We start from the raw sequence: 21,261 nt of genomic DNA, 5'->3' as shown, positions 1-21,261 counted from the left end.
ATTCTATTCTCTTGTTTGATTGCATTGGCTAGATCTTCCAGTACTGAATTGAAAAGGACTAGAGAAAGTGGGCAGCCTTGTCTTATTCCCATTTTTTAGTAGAAAGTCTGTCAGCTTTTACCCCTTCAGTATGATGTTAGCTATGGGTTTTTCATGTGTGACTTTTATCGTGTTGAGAAATGTCCCTTCTATGCCAGTTTTGCTGTCTGAATCATGGAGGGATGTTGTATTTTATCAAATGCTTTTTCTGCAGCAATTGATTTTTATCTTTTCTTCGGTTAATATGATGTATTACATTGATTGGTTTGCAGATGTTGAGCCAACATTGCATCCCTAGAATAAAGCCTACCTGGTTATGGTGCATTATCTTTTTATTGTGTCATTGGATATGACTTGCTTTGTAACTTGTTAAGAATCTTTGCATCTGTATTCTTCAGGAATATTGGTTTGTAAATTTTTTTTAATGTTCTATTTGGTGAGGGTGATGGAGGCTTCAATAAATGATTTTGGAAGGATTCTTTCCTTTTGGAACTTTAGAAATAGTTTGAGTCTTTAGAAATAGTTTGAGGGACCAGCAGTTAGCATAATGGCTATGTTGCTGGACTCCCACATAGTCGACCAGACCCAGTGGCTTAAACTCACGCTGGGCACGGGTGCATGTGTCACCAAGATCCTGCTGGGCACGTGTGCATGTGTGCCCAAGATCCTGAAAGGAGAATGTAGGAGAAGAGATTGCAGCATGGCCATCCCCCTGGGGGGTGATTTCTCATTTTCTGCCTCTGTCTGTCTTACTGGCAAGTGCACATGCCCTATAGCCAAAACCTAAAAAAAAAAAAAAAAGCAAAGATAGTAAAAGTTTTGTAGAATTTAGAAGTGAAGTCATCAGGACCTAGGCTTTTCTTTGTTGGGAGACTATTTATTACTGATTCAATCTCATTGCTTGTTGTTGAACTATTCAGGCTTTCCATGTCATCTTGATCCAATCTTGGTAGATTACATGTGTCCAGGAATTTGTCCATCTCATCTATGTTTTGTTTGTTAGCCTATAGTTACTCATGGTATTCTTTCATGATCTTTCCTGTTATATCTGTAATAGTATTGCCTGTTTCATTGCTGATTTATCTGGCTCCTTTCTCTATTCTTCTTAGTCTAGCTATTACTAATAATAGACACAATTAATGCCATTCACTTTATCCACTATCTATCCCATTTTCCACTTGTTACCATGATTTGTTTTCTAACTAGCAATAATTCATATAAAAATTCTCTTTAATATATTTTAAAGATAGGCATGGGAATACATGTAAACATATGTGTAATCACCTGAAGAGGAAACCGTATAATTGGACTTTGTCTAGATGGTGCTTATTCTCCATTGGTCTGATTCAAAATTTGGAAAACTGGAGACTAATGTCTATGAATATAATTTGTTAGGTTCTTCTTCTTCTTCTCCTTCTCCTTCTCCTTCTTCTCCTTCTTCTCCTTCTTCTCCTTCTTCTTCTTCCTTCATTTCTTTTCCTCTCCTGCCCGATGCCTCTATTCTTGTCCTCTCCTCCTCTTTTTAGGCAAACATATTTTTACCAGATCCCTTTCAAATAGAAAAAAAAATACATTTATGATAGTTTTATCTTAGATGTCCATGAATATATGCACACATGCCCAACAAATAATTCAGTATTTCCTCAAGACAGTAAATGTGTTATCTCATCCCAGTGTGTGACCACTTTCTGACATTCTCAGTACTTCCTGCCCTCAATGAAGTAAGTTTCTGAGATTCCCGATCAATCTTTATACCATTAAATCACAGTATAAGGAGTTGGCTCCGTGGTCAGGTGGTTAATACAGCCAGATCCCACACAGCTAACCACACAGTTAAGCGTCCCAGATCTGTCAACCTGAGATGCATTCTGTGTGAATTTGCGTCCATGGCCAAAATCCCAAAGGGAGAGAGAAATGGAGGATAAGGGATTGTGGCATGATCATCCCCACAGGGCAGGATAGGGTGATTTCTCCTTTTCCTCTCTGGTGAGCACATGGGCCCCCTAGCAAAACAAACAGTATAACTGAACTGTATAAGTTACTGTATAATTTGTATAAACTACTTGGAAATGACAGACTTCTAACTTATTTAAGAACTTAACCAGTTTCAAAGATAAACAGAATACTTTATTATAAAACTTATAAAATAATTAAATATTACACATATATTTTGACTTTTCTCTATAATTCATGATTTTATTCAACATTTTCCTCAGAATTAATATCACTTACTCAGAAGTGAAAACACATAATAGGCTATTAATTAATAAATTAATTTTTCCATAAAATAATAAAATGATAATTATATAAAGAAACAAATAACTTGCAGTTTTCCAGAGGGTAAGGGGGTAGTGACATGGGACCATTATTTCTTTTTTCTGGTGGCAAAAATGGCCACCACTCAAGGCCAAGTAGCCTCAGAGACGCTCCTAATTATCATTTCTGAGATTCGGGAATGCATGATTTTAATTAGAATGGGAACACAATATGCTGCTAAATTTAACAAACCACTGTCTAGCTGGTTATGATGAGCTGGCTAATCCTTATTTGAACCGACTTTTAAAAGCAGTAAAACTGGGTTACATTCATCAAAGAAGCTGAGGAATAGAGTGGAATTATATAAAATATGCCCTTTATAACCACTTCTCAAAAAAATTACAGGAGGACATATTCTTTTAAGTTACTTTGGTTTTGGCAAAATAGTGTGGTGTTTTTCCAATTGAGAACAATTTTAAGCTCATTAATGCTTACCAACAGCTGGCTTCTGATGACTGGAAATAACATCTGAAAGACTATAAAATACTCCTATTCATTGAAGGGTCTTGGCATATTATGATTTATTAACAGAGCAAGAAGACAGATGGATTTTTCTATTGCCGTTATGTGTTTTGTTTTTCCTGTTAACTAAATCCCAGGGCAAATTTAAGCATGTCAAGTGGGTAGGAAAAAGCCACAAGCGGCCTTTAATTTTCTAAGCATCTCTGATAATATATATGGAACATTATAAGTAATGGTCTCCCCTCCTTGAACACACTGCTATTTTGCCATTTAGCTCAGATCTTTACCAGAAACAAACATCTCACCAATTCTCAATCCTGATGAGCAGGCTCCAGCCTCTCATGTTCTTAAGCAAGCACCAAAAGTTCCAAAGCTGATAGCATGGGAAGGGGATCAATCATTTGTCTTTCATATGACACTTTTTGCCCAAGTGTGAATTTCAAGTGTGGGTGGAGATCTTAACTAGCCCATGTTGCCCTATTTTCAGAATACCCCTTAGAATTCTTTTAAGTTGTTCATTTTAGTCTTGGAGACTCTCTCTATAGGCAGAATATACTTTAAACAAAATAATACACAACACACGCACACTAAATAAACATAACGTGAAGCTTGCTAGTCCAGCAGCAAGCACGGTGTGAGCACCAAGTGGCTTCTTGTATTTCTCCAGGTTCGGGTATCCATGGTGTCAGTCAGACTGTAAACTCCAAGCACCAGTGAGGCAAGGTGTTCCATCCATATTTGATTGCTCCAAACCTGAGCCGTGACCTGAAGTCTCAAGGGACCTTTATAAAACAGATGTCTTTGTTACTGAACCCTTTGAAGTTCCAATGGGGTGAGGGTTCTGTCCCAAAGCTGACAGGATTCTCCTTTGCCAAAATTAACCTTTGATGTATCTGTGTGATTCATCGCTTCTTCTGTCTAACAGTGCAAATCAAAGATTTGTTGTTCTGTTCGTCAGATTTGTCATCGCTTCCCATGTTCAAGTGCTTCAGAGTACCATGTGCTTCCGGGACTCGGATAAGGAGCTTGGTGACAACCTGCCTGTTCCTCTGAGTGGGCTCCCCCAACTCTGCAATGCCCAACAGTGGTTCGCAGTGCTTAGCTTCTGATGGGAAAGGTGGCTGGTCTCTCCAGAGGCTGACAGGTCCTCAGGGGTAGGGAAGGACATCAAGTCAGCTCTTCCTCGTGCAGGACTTGCAGCACTGTTTACCATAGAACTTGTGGTTACAGACGCCATGCTGCGGAACTAGGGGACACCAGCTGAAGAAATCTACACAGGATGGATCCTCTAAAATCAGAAAAACACATATAGCAGGTGAGTTATGGCTCTGGACTTTGTTCTTAAGGCAAGGGCCTCCTGAACAAAGACTCAGGACCCACCTCCCTGTGTGGTTCTTCCTGTTTGTCAACTGTGTTGGGGAGAGATGTTCACCTGTTGAAATATCCATTTTATAAGACAAATAACAATGTGATTGAGTGTATAAAAGAAAATGAAATGAAAAATAAATAAATTAAAAAAAAAGACGTTCATAGGAGAGAAATACAGGGACAGGACTCAGATACAAAGGAACTGTGACAACTGTGACTTCAAGCGAAATTTAAATAGGGAGGGGAAATGGATGTAAAAAGAAAGTAATATCCAGTGAAAGATCAATGTCTGATCCTGCATTGCCTGGGAGCTACCATTGAATTGAATATCCAAGGGGAGTAGCTTAGAATAATGTATTAGGTGTCCTCTGGGCACCTGGTTACTGAGTCAGAAGGTTTGCAATGGGGGCTGAGATGATTATTTCTAGCAAGCATTTAGGGGCTGCAGTTGGTCCAAGAATATACTTAGGGGATTAGGAAGCCAACCTATTGGGAGTCAGGACACCTTAATTTGAGGCCCAGCTCTAGCATTCTGGATAGGTTTGAATAAGTCTCATACCTGTTTGCAAGTAAGTGAATCTAAGTCAATATTGGCCCTCTCTAATTTTCTTAGTTGCTCAAGAGACATAACAGATACGTATATTCATGAGCTGCAGAACACTGTACCTCTGGGATTTTTTTGTTTAGTTTTGTTTGTTTTGTTTTTGAGAGATATGGCATATGTGCTTGCCAGAGATACAGAGAAAGAGACAGAAATAAAAAATCCACCCCTCAGGAGATGGCCACACTGTAATCCCTTCTCCTCTTGGGATTTTGGCCATGTATGCACATGTGTCTGGCATGAGTTTCAAGCTGCTAGATCTGAGACTTGAAACACAATTGGCCATAAGAGAGTCCAGCCATATACCCATTATGCCATCTCCTGGTCCGTCAAGGTAGATTTTTGACATAACATGTTTAGGGGTGGGCCAGTCTCTGGCCTGATGGTTAAGGTAGCTGGATCCTACATGGATCCACATGGTTTAAGTCCTGGACCTGTAAGCATACCTGCCCAAAATCCTGAAAGGAGAGACAAATGGAGAAGGGATTGGGGTGTGGCATTCCCCATAGGGAGTGCTTTCTCCCTCTCTGGCAAAATAAAAAATGTTCAGGGGCTATACTATCTATGAATAAAATATACTCATAGCTAAGTAGTTTTTTTTCTTTTTCTATGCAAGCCTTAAGTTGCCTCTAACCTTGACTCAACCAAAATAAACCCCTTAGCCCACAGGTATCCTGTTGAATCTCTTCCTAATTTCATCATTTGAGGCTTCTCCTTTGCTCCTTTGGATGGCTACAAGACTCTGTGCTCCTATTTCCTCTTTTGCTGCCTCCAATTTGCATTCTATCACTCTCTGATTTGGGTTCCTTTCCCACATCTTGATTCTTCTGCCAAAATTCCCTTTTACAAACTCTCCTTTAATTATTTTTCATTTCATTTTCTTTTATACACTCAATCACATTGTTATTTGTCTTACAAAATGGATATTTCAACAGGTGAACATCTCTCCCCAACAGATCTCTGATCCTTTCAAAACTCAAGCCAGTTCATGCCATGCCTCTGCCCTAAATTTCCCATTAGATCCTATCCCACTGGAGTCAAGATCCAACATTACTGTGGCTGACCATGTAATTCCCCTTCTCCGCATCGCTGTATTTTTTTTTTTTTTTTGTGGAGAGATTTTTGCTATAGGGCGCGTGCGCTCGCCAGACAGACAGAGACATTAGAGATAGAAAGCGAGAAATCACCCCCCAGGGGGGATGGTCACGCCGCAATCCCTTCTCCTCCATTCTCCTCTCGGGATCTTGGGCATGTGCGGACACGTGCCCGGCGCGAGTTTTTTTTAAGCCGCTGGGTCCAGGACGCGAACCACCGTCGACTACGTGGGAGTCCAACAACATAGCCATTACGCTAACTGCTGGTTCCCTCTACTTCGCTGTATTTTTTAACCTTGGATTCGTCAACACTCATATGATGTGTTTACTTACTGTCTGTATCCCCTCGAGAGTGCACTCCACCACTTCTCATTGTATTTTCCTCATCCTCTGAGATAACTGGATTCTTTCTAGTTTAAGAGCAGGAGTCTACTTTATTCTCTTACTCTTAGAAGGTGGTGCTTAGTACCATTGCTTTGAATAAAACAGAGGTCCTCATGACACTTCATACCCTCATGCATTAATTCATTTAACACATATAAGACACCAGGCATGGTACTGGTTAGAATTAGAAACTTAGTGAACAAAAATAATTAATGAAACCAATGGTCTCTCTGTCTTCTTGAACCTTTTTGTGTGTCTTAATTCCTCTAACCTTACACTCCTGTTTAGGAGTAAATGTTAAATAATTTTCATGATTGGCCATTGTCCTGTGACCTTCCTGAAATTTTTAAGGGGTCTTCACTTCACCTGTAGCCTTCCAGATTGTGTCTTTGTATGTGTGGATTGGTATTTGACCATCTAACAGGGGACAGTGAGAAATCACTGAGGCTGAAGAAAGGGGGAACAAGATACTTGCTCAAAAATGCATGTACCTTCCCCACGTAGAATTCCAGCATTGACCATAGGCTATCTGCCTCTGAGCAACTGCTGCAGAACTAGTTTTCTTGTCTTGTGCAAGCCTCAGATAAGATAGCAAAGGGAGCAGTGGAAGGCGAATTGATACCCAGAGCCTGCAACTAAAACCATAAGAGATCAACAGCTCAGAGATGAGCGGTAATGTGCCCAGGGCAGATAAACTGGGTAACAGTCCTAAATCAGATGCACCACAAAATGGAAAAATAAGATAAGAGATTAGGTGGTCTTGGAAAAATTGTGATTGGATGAAAATGAAAATCTAGTACTTAGAAATTAGAAAATGATTCTTTAGGCTGAAAAGTACTTCCTGGGATTTATCAGATTACTTTGAAATAAGTTGAACTCATAAAGAATGGGTTCGCTCAGATCACTGCTCACTGCTTTTCACTTGAACTCCCATAAGGGTAGTCTTAGGATAATGCATCGTCATTATAATTCATTTATCTACTGCCTCAGTTAAAACAGGAGCTCTGTTGAAGGTGATTCTTCTTCGCTCTAATATTCTCACTGGTGGGCATAATCTGATTCTTTTGCTGAACAAATATTTAATTTAAATAAAGGGGTTTACAAAATTACTATTTCCCCCTTCCAATGAAAGAATGATAGTGTGGTGGTTCAGCGTGGTGGACTCCTACATGGCTGACTGTAGTTCGAGTCCTGAACCTGGCATCTAGCTTTCTCACTTTCCTTCTCTCTCTGGTCAAAATAAAATAAGTAAGTAAAGTTAAATAAAAAATTCTTTAAAAAAAAAATTAATGGCTAAAAGCCTTACGACAGAATGAAATGTTCTCTTCAAACTCAGTTATAAGCTCCAGGAAGCATCGTCACACAGACTGTGAGGTGAGCTGTTAGCCCCAGAGTTATGTGATGTGCAAGCTGCATACAGCCACATGGAGGGGTCTTTTAACCTTCTCTAAACACTAATGGAGTTGACTAGAGCTTGGTGTGCATTACCTTTTTTCGCAGGAGCTGGACAGAAGTTTGTATTACAGGCTCGTAGTACTGGAGGCTTTTGGCGGAGCAGACAACTTGAGGAAGGCCGGCCTTGCTGGACACAGTGGACGGACCGGGTCTGCACCCCTCCCCCACAGGTTACTGTGCACTGCAGAAGAGGGACAGAGGAGTCAAACACTCAGCGGATGGTTCCTTTCTGAGGTCAGTGACATCGGGTAGAAGGAATCCCCACGCCTCATGACAGTACCAAGCTGCCTGCCAAAGAAATGGATTGCCCGGAGCCAGTCACGGCCATAGACTCATGGCCATAGACTGTCCCAGCACACACGAGTCTGGTCTGATCAGCAGCGTTCTAGACCAATGCCGTCTATCTGGCACAGGGGTATCTCCCGTGGTTAAGTGACTCAAAGAAGAGAGGTTCCAGAAATACAGAAACTGCCATAAGAATGCAGAAACAAATACATCTAAGGAGTTAATCGCAGAATTTAAGGAACTCCTATGACTCTGCAGATTCAATACTGGAGGAGATAGTTAAAAACTAGAACCACTTTGAGACAGTTTTGGAATTATGCCCTCACTGCTGTCAATTTTTCTTTTTTTTAAACTATCATGGTGAATTTAGAAGTCAGTGATTTTACTGTTCAATTAGACAATTGACATATTCGATTGAAAAAAGGCAACTAACAAGAACTATTTGCTTATTTTTTTCCAGGTAAACAAAGAAAAAACTAAAGGTAGTTCATAATGAAAGAATAAACAAGCAAATATTGGGGAAAAATATTTCTACTTTTATTATTTTTGCTTTAAAGTTTCAGCACACTACTTTCCAGCTGAGACATCCTGTCAGCGCTCCTCGTGGCACGAAGCGGCTGCGATCAATATATAAGCCATTGGTCAAGGCTGTGTTCCAGTGAAATGTTATTTACCAACCAGCTTTGGCCTGCCAGCAGTTGTTTGCTGACCCCTAATTTCCATAATTGTATAATTCTGTAATTAATTAAATTCTATAATGAATTAGAGTCTATTTCTAGCTATATTAAGTTAGTCAAATAATTATAAAGAACTTGGTAGGAAATATGTATAGCATATTCTGTGCCTAGCCAATTAGAAACTGAATCGTATTAATTTCTTCTCTTCTGAAACAGACATATGCACATACATTTGTGTTTAATGGTGAGGCGGGCAAGGTCGTCCTCCTTAGAGTTGTCTGCACCTGTTGTTTAGAATGCTGCAAGGACTGCGACACAGCTTTAGATTCTTGAGGACGTTTTCCTCTCTCAGACCTAAGAACGAAGTCTTCTCAGAGAAAGGTTGCCTCTGGGGTTACTCTGATGACCTAAAGGCTAGCTGTCCTGAGCTGTATTGCCTGTCTCATCCACAAAATAGGCACAGCAATACCCACTCATGGGTTCTTTCAAGAAGTGCATGTTAAATACATAGCCTTTGTCAAACAATTATATTAAGATCATGATGTAAGGACTATACTGTTTCATGTTTGTTTGTTTGTTTTTTTGGAGAGGTTTTCTCTATAGGGCACGTGCGCTCGCCAGACAGAGAGAGACATAGAGACAGAAAACGAGAAATCACTCCCCGGGGGGGATGGTCACGCCACAATCCCTTCTCCTCCATTCTCCTCTCGAGATCTTGGGCACGCACGCACACGCGCCCGGCGTGAGTTTTAAGCCACCGGGTCCGGGACGCGAACCGCAGTCGACTATGTGTAAGTCCAGCGACATAGCCATTACGCTAACTGCTGCTTCCCTGTTTGTTTGTTTTTAAGAGAGATTTTTGCTATAGGGTGCATGCACTCGCCAGAGAGACAGAAAGCAAGAAATCACCCCCCAGGGGCGATGGCCACATCGCAATCCCTTCTCCTCTGTTCTCTTCTTGGTATTTTGGGCACACACGCACGCATGCCTGGCATGAGTTTTAAGCTGCCCAGTCTGGGACTTGAACTATGATCTACTACATGGGAGTCCAGCAATATAACCATTATGCCATCTACTGGCCTCAGGACTGTATTCTTTTTTTCCCTTTTTTTCAAGAATTATCTTCCCTTTCCATTTCTTTCTTTCTTCCTTTCCTTCCCTCCCTCTTTCTCTCTTTCTTTCTTTTGATTAGACCAGAGAAGGACAGAGTGCAAGACAGAAAGAGCGGGGGGGGGGGGGGGGAGAAAGTGGGAAAGCCAGCCACCAGGTCCAAGACTTGAACCGTGGTTAGCCATGGGGGAATCCAGTGCCCTTAACCACCATGCCACCTGCCAGCCCCAAGAACTGTATTATTCCTAAAAAGGAATAATTCCTAGAAGACTTTAGTTTTAGTAGCAGCAATGGAAACCAACATTCAGTTCATTAGTGTATTTATGAAAAAAAGAAAAAAAACCCAACTGTTTCTAGAGGAGAAAATTAAGATTTAGAGATTATGGAGTCTTCCCAGGATCACACGGGTGATGGAGCTGGCCAAAGAACTCAGGCCATTCTACCATTCAAAGGTCTGGACGGCCATTGCAGACTGCCTCCTCGTCTCCTGCATCTCTCTCATACATCTCCCAAATCTGCATGCACTCACCTGTTGCCATGGTGATGGATACCATCCAGCAGCCATACTGTACACTGGACAGGCCCTCTGGTTGCAGGTTTCTTCCAAGTCCAGGCTGGGTTTCTTAATATTACGGCACCTTCGCTCTGGGAAGGTTATCAGCTTTCCCTGGAAGGCTTTTTCGCTGCATTTCATTTCTCTCTTCCTCACACCCAAACCACAAGTCACAGAACACTAGGAGCCAAGAAAGGAGCTGTGAGTGCAAAGCCCCAAACCTGCCAAGTACATGCATTTTGACCTAAGGTTGCCTTGTCCACATGAAATTAAAGGTATGGGATTTTGGAAGGTCAGTCTAGCACATGCAAATTCCTCATTCTGTAGGAAAGGACACCAAAGGTCAGAGAATTGGCATAGCTTTCCAAAAGTCACCAAGCTCTGAGCACTGTAAAGTCACCGTGCAGCAGGGACTTTCAGACTCCACCTCACAGCCACATAGCATCTTGGGAAGTCAGCATAGGATGAGCTCAGGGGCTCTAGGAGTATTTTTTTGGATGCTCAGTTTGAGTCAAACATTGTGGACCCAGGTCTACCTGAAGCCCCTCTGAGCAGTCTAGACCAATGAGCTAGAGCCCAGAATGAAAGGGTTCAGAGGCAACTAAGTGGGAGAAACCATGGGATCACTAGTAACTGTCTTTATATTTACCCACCTCAGCAAAGGCTGAGCTATAACCTAATATTGTGACTCCAAGGGAAAAAGAGAGGGATGGAGACTAATAATGTAAATATGAGAAAATGTGCTTTAAAAAGTATTATGGGATGGGGGATGGATTATGCATGGTCAATCACAAATTAAACCCCAGCCTTGGAGGCTTGGGTGTATGTGTGCAACCCCCAAATGGTATGGAGAAGTAGAAAAAAGCTTGCAGTGACCATGCCCCATTGTGGGGTACTTTCCCCCTCACTCATTCTGGTAGGCACACAAACACTCTGAAAAAAGTATTATGGAATGATAGGGTCTTGCTACAATGAATAAATCAATAAAATCTGCATCGGTCTAATTATCATATATATTAGATGCCACTTAGAGGCCTAGGAGGGAGGTGTAGATGGTAGCTCCCCATTGCAAAGACCATTGTAAAAAAGAGAAAAGCGAGGATCAGCCATGCCAGTGGCTAGCCCAAAGTCACATCGATAGTAAATACAGAAGGCTGATTTCAAATAGGGTAAATGTGATTTAAGCCCAAGCATTCAGCCATTACATTATGTCTTTCAAAGACACTGAGTGAGCAGAAGAGTGGTGGCCATACCGTATGAATGCATGATCAGACACAATGCTTATCATTTAGACAAAATAAAAGGGCAGCAATGAATACATGCAGGGGGTGTTGGTGTAGAAGGCCCCCCTCTACTGGCCCCCACCATCTCCACTACTGCGTTCTTTCCTCTTTTTCAGCATCTGTCTTCTATACCAGTCTGCAAAATCCTTAAGAGCAGAGACCTCATTTGTCACCATTGTATATTCTGGGCTTTCCTCCTATTCTGCTTCCCTTGTTTAACTTCAACTGAGTTTTCTGACGCAGAAATCTAGGAGGAATCTTCCCATCTTCCCTTTCCTTGGCTCTCGATATGCTCAAAGATGCCAAATAGCCTCTTTAAGGTTTCTCTCCATTCTTGGCTCTTTCATCTTAATTACTGCAATATCTATACAAGGGCTTTTCCTCTGGGCTTATATGATTTGCATCGGTTCCTCCTCCTCCCCCTCCTCCCTTCTTTTTCCTTTCAATGTCAGAAAAAAAAAAATCACCACCCCCACAGGGCCTGGTCATGCCCAAATCTTTTTCCTCCAATTTTCTATCCAGTCAGGATTTTGGGCATGCATGTATGTGCCTGACATGTTTTCCAAGCCAATGGGGCCAGGCCTTGAACCCTGGTCTGCCAGGTGGGATCCAGCTTTCTCTGTACAGTGCTTAACTGCTAGACTGCTGGACCATCCCAGCTCCCTTCTAAAAGGAACACCTGATTGTTTCACTTGGTTCTGGACAATTTTGGCTCCCAAGGCTTATCAGATATATTTCTCGTCTGTCACCCAAAGCCCTCTTGCTCCACCACACCACAGGTCTCATTCTTTCTGTCATCTCTCCCTAGGAGAGGATGCACCTTCTGTCTGATCAGCTTTGCTCAGCTCCTGCTCACCCTTCAGGCCCATGCTCCTGGGAAATGTATCTTAAAGAAGATTCTTCTTGGTGTCTGGCTTGGGTGAACCTTGAGCTCTGGCCCACAGGGTCAGGCTGCTCTGGGCTATCTTAGCACTTCGCCTGCGTTACCCAATTTTCTCTATGTGTGTTTGTGAAGTTTTGTGCTCCCACTGCAAAGGCCTGATCAGCTCAATGGATGCTTGAGAGGAAACAACAGGCAATTAGTAGATGCCTGGTGTATACATGTGTACTAGAAAGGAGCTTCATGAGTCTCCATGCTGGTGCGCAAACTGAGCATTTCAAAAAACGCAGGAGTACATCTAAGCTCATACCTCACTCCACGCAGAAGGGACCCATTGGAGCCGGTTGTTCTTGGGGCACCGTCCCAGCACGCAGCCCTCCTGTGCTACAGGCCTGGGGATGCTGGTGCACAGGCTCTCAGGGAGGGTCTCTGTGGCAGAAGCTGAGCTTTTGCACAGGAGTTCGCGCTTCCTCACTCCTCGCCCACAGGTCTTGGAACACTTGAGAAGAAGAAACACAAAATGCTATTTGTCCATTTCAGATCAACTTCTAGGTAAATGAGGAGAACATATAAATATTTGCAAAACTGTTTTTTTAAGCATTTGGACACGGGTTCCAGTGAAGTCCCCTGCAGCAAGAGAAATCCATTCAGAGGCCCAGGAAAGACTAGAGTTTCTCCATGACTGACACCCACCTTCACCCTTTCCAATGTCTACTGGTTTCTGTGTTGCCCAGATCTAGTAAGAACTGCACTGGTCAGAGGAAAAGGTCTTCTCAGGACAGCTCACGTGGTAACAACGTGGAAAGGGGGGACGTGGCTTGCAGATTGATAGAACTATGGATCTTTCTCTGGTACGTGGCAGAGCTGACCTGGGCATTTGCCTGAAGAGAATTACTAGTGTCTCCAACAAGGAGAATAAGAGCAGAAATCTGTATATACACACAGAATAGGTACATTTGCAATTGTGCACACACACGCACACGTGTATATCACAGACTGGCCATCAAAAAAACAGGGCTGGGGGCCAGTGGGCTACATAGTGGTTAGGGCACCCAGTAGGTTGCCTAGTGGTTAGGGCACCAAACTGCAGCATGGCTGGCCACAGTCTGAGTCCTGGACCTGGTGACTTGAAAATCACACCAGGCTGTGTGCATGCATGCCCAACATCCTCGGAGGAGAATGGAGAAAGAATTGCTGTGCGGCCGGCCCTCTCTGCACTCAGGTTGACTTCTCACTTTGTCTTTTGGAGTCTCTCTCCAACAAGCACCCCCGCCCGAAGGCAAAAACCTAAAAAACAAACAAAACACCAAGGTTGTAAGGAATTCTTAATCCTAACATGTGTCCATAAACACTCGTTAAACATTCACAAATAGATTTGTATAACCAAGTCTTCCCGATTCTCTTATTTTTACTTTCTTGACCTTTACAAGAACTCTGTGAGATAGATAAGGTAGCCACTTCAAAGACTTGAGCTTCAGGTTGTGTCTGTCCATAAGGGGTGTCAGCACCTCAGCCTGCACAGCTGCCTTTTCCCGGGAAGGACCAGAAGAGACGTGGCTCCCCTGCTTTGGTTTCCTGTCAATATGCAGTCAGCTGGGGCACTTCCCCCCGCCCCCCACAGGGTGCCTGTACTTGCTGGAGAGAGATAGTGAGAGACAGCGAGAGGCAAAGTAAGAAATCACTTCCCGGGGGGATGGCCACACCACAATCCCTTCTCCTCCATCCTCCTCCTGGGACTTTGGGCACACACACACTAGTGCTTCGTAATCATACCAGGTCCAGGACTCAAACCGCAGGTGGCCATGTAGGTAACATGTGTCCATAAACACTCGTTAAACATTCACAAATAGATTTGTATAACCAAGTCTTCCCGATTCTCTTATTTTTACTTTCTTGACCTTTACAAGAACTCTGTGAGATAGATAAGGTAGCCACTTCAAAGACTTGAGCTTCAGGTTGTGTCTGTCCATAAGGGGTGTCAGCACCTCAGCCTGCACAGCTGCCTTTTCCCGGGAAGGACCAGAAGAGACGTGGCTCCCCTGCTTTGGTTTCCTGTCAATATGCAGTCAGCTGGGGCACTACCCCCCGCCCCCCACAGGGTGCCTGTACTTGCTGGAGAGAGATAGTGAGAGACAGCGAGAGGCAAAGTAAGAAATCACTTCCCGGGGGGATGGCCACACCACAATCCCTTCTCCTCCATCCTCCTCCTGGGACTTTGGGCACACACACACTAGTGCTTCGTAATCATACCAGGTCCAGGACTCAAACCGCAGGTGGCCATGTAGGAATCCAGTGCTTTAACCACTATACCACCTGCATACCTCCAGATTCCCATTGTTAGGAAGAGAGAGGGGAGGGGAATGACAACGGAGACATTGTAACTGGCAAATCACAGCAGTGGAGAACATTTATCACCAATCCCCTTTCATAGACGAGGCACCAGCCAATCAGAGAGCTTACGCAGTTGGCAAAGATCAATCGTACAACCGCTAAATAACAGAAAGGAGCTATCAGTGCATTCAATGCCAGACACAGAAAGGATCTGCAGGTGTATTGTCACTCTTGCACACACAGGATTTACACAAGGCTAATTAACGCTTATTCAATGTTTGCCATTCTTTTTCAGAATGGCAAAATTTTAAAGCTGATCCCCAGAATACCCATGGTCTCTAATGGAAGTGCTGCCTTCCCTAGCCTAGTTACACTGGCTCCCACACTGAAGGGAGGAGTCTCAGTTAAGGACAGGGGTTTCCCAACTTCAGTCCCGTAAGAAACACTAGCAACACTTCTAACCGTGGAAATATCCAGAATTTGCTGCATTAATTCAGTATGATTTTCATGAAGATGTAAACAGTTGAGAGTCTCTTGGGGAGCAAAAGTGCCTGTATTGTTGTCACCTTCATCTTGCATGGGGAATGAGACCATTTACTTCTGGTGTTTCTCAATTACCTGAGACCAGGGCCCAAGGCTCCACTCTGGGGGGCAGGCATGGCTATTGCAGGCTTGAACTTGCGTGGGCGTGCTCACGGGACAGAGAGAATGCAGCACCGCTTCCTCCTTCTGGAAAGGTTTCTTCTGCACACACTGGACCTTCCGGCTCTGCTGGCCGCCTGCACAGGACTTGCTGCACGCGCTCCATTCCCCTGGCATCCAACTTTCAGTAAAAGGCAAAATTACTTTCAATGAAACCAAGACTCTGTACTGTCACTTCCAAACAGTTACTGCAGATTAACCACTCCGTGAAAGCCTTCGATCAGTTTTAGAGCCAGCAAGGGTGGCTGGTACTCGCTGCTCTTCTGTAGATTTTGCAGCCCACACTCCTGTGCCCCAGATATGAGACATCTACCCTTAATCACTACAGAGTTCTAGGGGAAAACACCTCCTTGTTGTCTAAGATGGCACACGGGCCATTTTAATATCTGAGCAATTTATTCAGTCAGATTTGTTGGAATCTTAACTGGGTCAGGGACTTGCCTAGGCAATGGGGTTGGAAAAGTGAAGAAGGAAACGCTCTTTCCATAAAGGAGCCTGTGACGCAGTGGAAAGGTGGATAAATACACTCAAGAGTCTCTGGAACGCGCTGCAAGGGAAGTGAGCAAAAAGTACAGTAGTGAGGGTAGTGGAAGAGGGATCAGAGAGCGAGCGAGTGAGGGGTTCACATGGAGGAGAGAGGGTACATTCTGAGGCTTCACAGAGAATATGCCTAACTGAACAGTTCCCCAAACCACCTTTCTGGTTAGCCTCAACATGTACTGCTGTGTTAGAGATCCTATCTCATGTTCTTCATTTAAACATTGCCAGATGAATTTTTTCACAGCTATCTAGACTTGGTGTGTATTTAAACGGTGATCAGTTGAAACTATCAATTCTTTTCAAGGACTACATATATATTTTTTCTTAGGTTTTTGCCATAGGGCTTAGGTGCTTGCCAGAGAGGGAGACAGAGAGAGAAGGCAAGTGATAAATCACCCCCTGGTGGAGGGTGATGGCCGCGCTGCTATCCCTTCTCCACCATTCTTGAGATTTTGGACATGCACACATGCACGCCCAGTGTAACTTTCAAGCTGCTGGGTCTGGGACGCAAACCACGGTCAGCTCTGTGGGAGTTCAGTGCTTTAACTACCGCATTACTTGCTGGCCCCTTAACAACTACGGTTGATTGACTGGAATTCTATGATTCGAATGCCTAGCATGAAAAAAGAGATTTATCAGATGTGACTTTTACACCTATGAGTCTCAGCAATGTCTAAAATTGATCTTGGATTACAAATATTCTGAGTACCACTTCAAGAAATAAAATGTCAATAACACTGGATAGGCTTTTGCTAGACTTTTGTATTTCTGTTATCTTTCCTAGTCTTTAAAGGTTTTCCTCTGGAGGGTGGGAAGTTGAGGGGGGGGTGAGAGGAAGGAAATCAAGAGGAAAAAAGAAAGAAGCAAAACATTTAAGGGACACAAAAATGGCAAATTATCTGTTGATAATAATGTGTATAATAATATTTTTGAGTGTATTCATGCTAGGAAAAATAATTTTGTATGCCATAATGAAATACAGTGATTGAATGCATAAAAAAATTTTTTTAAAAAGTTTTTCCTCTGAATTCTCCTTGATGTGGAAAATTAAAGGCTTTTTAATCAGAAAATTTACAACATAAATCCTAGGAGTATATGTAAAATAAAACATTGCATAATCCATACTATCCTATTTAAAGAAAGATGATAGCAAGTAAAAAATTCTTCATATTTGACAGATGACTCTTACAAGATATAAAAGATTATAAAATTATGAGTTTCAACATTTGCCTAAAAAATGGCATATCTGTGTACAAAATCCAGGTCTCTTTCCTTTAGTTTTTAGAAGTACTGGACGAAGCATAACACAAATAGACTTTTACATGGCATGCATGGTCTTCCATGTTTGACCCCCAGACTAACTCAATCTAATTTTATCCTCTGCCAGTCCTACCTACCATAGAGCCCAGACCCAACACTGTCCTTTTTATCCCTTACTACTTGTTATTTTTAAAGAGATTTTTGCTATAGGGCATGCACACTCATTAGAGAAACCCAAGAGCTAGAGAGAGAAAAGGAGAGAAAACACTCTCTGGGGTGACGGCCACTTTGTAATCCCTTCCTGTTAGAATTTTGGGCACATACAAACATGCACCCAGCTTGAGTTTTAAACTGCTGGGTACAGGACTCAAATATATATAAGCATATTTGGCAGAAGATAAATCACAGAAAAGGAGACTCTGCTTAGTTGTCCATGTGGGAGTCCAGTGCCTTAATCACTACTTAACCACTATGTAACCCACTGGCCCACTTTACTGCTTTTTATACATAATTTTTTGATAAGTTTTTGCTATAAGGCGCGTGCATTCGCCAGAAAGACAGTGAGAGACAGAAAGTGAGAAATCACCCCCACCCCTAGGGGAATGACCACACTACAATCCCTTCTCCTCTATTCTCCTCTCAGGATCTTGGACATGCATGCACACACGCCTGACATGAGTTTAAGCCACCGGGTCTGGTACTCAAACTGTAGTCGACTACATGGGAGTTCAGTGACATAGCCATTAATTACACCAACTGCTGGTCCCAGAGCCAGATATTTCTTAAAAGAAGAAGAAAATCTATGAAACTCTCTCGAATTTCTTTCTCCGTTCTGCACTTATGATACATCTGTTCCAGATCCTAAGAGGAAAGCTGGGTTGACAACCAGGATATAGGATGGGTGGACAGCTGAAACCCCAAACAATTCTGACACATGCACTCTTATTTTCTAGAAAAAAGTATGCATTTATATATATTTTAAAAAAGTATCATGACTGCTTCACCGCAAACCAAACACTACTCATTAAGATGATCTGAAACACTGGAAAATGCACTATTGCTCAGAAGAAACTCTGTCCATTTTGTATAAATATATTTGGCAAAAGATAAATCACACAAAAGGAGACTCTGCTTAGCTGGGAAGATTACTTAACATCTGCCTTCAAATGTAGTGTAGCTAAACTCAGTTTGAGAACAAACCTATTGAACTGCCCATAGAGCTCCATCAGCACAAGGGAGCCACAACGTGGCCTCCAACTCTTTCTTTTCATTTTGTGTCTTGCTGCTATATAATTTGCATTTGGGGTTTCATGGTCTACATAGCATTATAACTTTAAAATTTTTGGACAGCTTATATAAAATTAAACAGACAGCCACATGTAAATATAACTAATATGAAATTCTGTGTCATTTAAGTATGTTTGATTCAGTTCAGAAAAGAGGGATATCTATGCAAAGATTAAAAAAGAGAACCTAAGGTAAGGTTTGTATAGACAAAGTCAAGTGAGTGTCTAATAGCAAATCTGTGTTTTTCAAGGTTTATAAAGTTTTTTCAAAAACTTACAAATAATGCATGTTAAGAAAAATCTATTCACATAGGTTTCAAAAAAAAAACAGACCAGGGGCTAGACTATGATGCTGCAGTAAATACAATGCTTGCAAGGCTGACCCACAAGGGAAAGTTCTGGGCTCACATTCAGTGGCCTCCCTAAGTACGCTGGGTATGTGTGTGCCTGTGACCAGAGCTGGCTGAGGCTGGGTAAAAAAAATGGCTTAATTACCCTGTTAGAGGTGTTTTCTGTCCCCCGCTCTCTCCCTCATGGAATAAACCAACTGTGAAAAACTGCGCTACGGTAAGCTCATATTTTAATTCCATCTTTCCCATGAACTCTTTAGAGTCATCTCATGTATTTCAACCTCAACCACCTTCTTTGCTCTATTCCATTCCCAGGCATGGCATATACCTTTGAATTACTTTCAATCAGAAGTACTGACAGTAGGTTTTCAAGACCTCACAGCAACAATACAGGTACACAAGTGCAGTATAAACAGAGAGACATTTCCAGAAGACTTACTAGGCCGGGCAGGAAAAAGCATTGCATATTTTGGGTTCGTTTGTGGGCTTGGTTCTTGCATTGCAGAGTGAAGAATTGACTTGAGTATTTTGATCTCGTAAGCAAATGGCCTTAATGTTTATATAACCTAATAAGACATCAAAGTTATAAAGTGAAAATTACAGATAATCAATTCCACTTGGTTTCCAAGTTTGGCTTCTGATTGACCACTGCCCCAACATTGTACTTAAGATATGGGATCCAAATATTTTATAAGAACACCCACTTCTGATAAAATCTGCAATTCATACAAATTCCCTTTTCCCCTGAGATAATAGGTTTTATGTTTTAATCATTTTAATGTGTAGAATCTTAGTTTTTAAGACTGTTGTGGATTCTAGAGCCATAAAGTGATAAATACAAACTTTTGAAAATAGAGCAACTGTAAAGATAAATATTCAACCAAACATTCAACTCCTATTGCATACATCCAAGGGAAAATGTTTTTCTTCATAGAAAAGTCACTGGTGAACTATGTGTGGAAGCCCTAGGATTCCATTTTGCCATGAAGCATCTTATCCTTCCGTAGAGAATGTTGCACACACAAGCAAGAAGATGAGCTCCCTGAATATACTGGCTTGCACTGCCAGCAAGCACTCTGCTGTTAGTTTGTTTAGCAACATCCCACTACCCATTGCTTTCAGTGTTCTTGTTAGAAGCAAAATTTATTTTGGGGTGCAGTTTTCAGCTCTCCAAATAGTAATGCTACCTGTGAATTAAGTTTGTTTTTATTTACATGGCAATTTTCCTTAACATAAAATCTGAAAAAGGATAAAAAGTCACCCCTGCTGTAACAACAACCAATCGGGCCACCTCTTGCAAAGCAGGTTGGCTTATCAAAACCACATTAGGTTTCCCAAAAGGTAACAGTTCACTTTCATAGAACTTATTCACCTGGATTCTCTTCTCAGTCACCTAAAACACATCATAAAAGATTGTGAGGTTAAGAGAAGAGAGGAATTACACAAGGCCCTTCTCCTACATCCTCCCATTGGCTGGTTTGATTCTCTGTAAATAGAAAAATGAACGAAATCACTCTCCTTCCCAAGGCACTGTGCTCTCCACATCAGGAAGCTAATGGAAATGCTCGGAAAGAACCTGTGGTATATGAAAAATTGTTCACAATCTAAGACTGAGAAAGGGCAGAGTATAAAGGTATGCATACAGCATGATCTCTGTCCCACAACTACAAAATACCACTTGTGGCATGTGTCTGAGTTCCAACATGTGCACATATGTACTATAAGAAAAAACAGAATTATAGAGGGCAAAGTATTAACACTGGCTACTGGTGACTACAGAATTGTAGGGGATTGCTTTTATTTATAGTATATTACATTTAAAATATCTTATTAATAAAAACATATTACCTTTTAATTCATATATATATAAGTTTTATATATATATGCGTGTGTGTATATATATGTATATATATGCATATTTAAGAAGTATTTACTCATATGTTGTTAATTAACATGAACACACCTGAAGATAAGGCCTCACAGTCAAAAGAATGTTTGCATTTTCTGTATTTTTTGCTCCTCATTTTGCTTAGTAGGACATTCTAGTAGGAAGACTCACTCTTACTAGGTCCTCAAAATAAGAAATGAGTGACCAGTCTTCATACTTTGCTTTCACAAACTACTTATGAGCTTTCTCTCTTTTTCCCAAAGGGATAAAGGTGACAATGATTGATCCACCCAAAAATATGCACTATTTTGACATCTAATGAAAGGCCTTCCTTCTCCTTATGAAGGGGATGATTGCTATTGCTCCTTCCTTGTAAGGATTATTTCTCAGATTTAAT

General features: G+C 41.9%; 1 protein-coding gene across 1 annotated transcript in view; it reads right to left on the bottom strand.

The window, feature by feature from the left end:
* Positions 1–3,899: 3,899 nt before the first annotated feature.
* The window catches only part of ADAMTS18 (ADAM metallopeptidase with thrombospondin type 1 motif 18), a 175,278-nt gene continuing 157,916 nt past the window's right edge, over positions 3,900–21,261 (bottom strand). The window contains exons 16-21 of the mRNA XM_027773447.1: positions 19,416–19,542; positions 15,457–15,661; positions 12,818–13,006; positions 10,321–10,524; positions 7,753–7,900; positions 3,900–4,105 (exon numbers count right to left, since the gene is read on the bottom strand). Coding sequence (XP_027629248.1) covers positions 3,990–4,105; positions 7,753–7,900; positions 10,321–10,524; positions 12,818–13,006; positions 15,457–15,661; positions 19,416–19,542 — 989 coding nt within the window. The 3' untranslated portion in view covers positions 3,900–3,989. The remainder of the gene's footprint in view (positions 4,106–7,752; positions 7,901–10,320; positions 10,525–12,817; positions 13,007–15,456; positions 15,662–19,415; positions 19,543–21,261) is intronic.

The sequence above is a fragment of the Tupaia chinensis genome, unplaced genomic scaffold (assembly GCF_000334495.1).
Source record: "Tupaia chinensis unplaced genomic scaffold, TupChi_1.0 Scaffold000355_1, whole genome shotgun sequence".
Classification (NCBI taxonomy): domain Eukaryota; kingdom Metazoa; phylum Chordata; class Mammalia; order Scandentia; family Tupaiidae; genus Tupaia; species Tupaia belangeri.
Note: the sequence above shows the minus strand (reverse complement) of the source record. Positions and strands in the feature narration are given on the sequence as shown.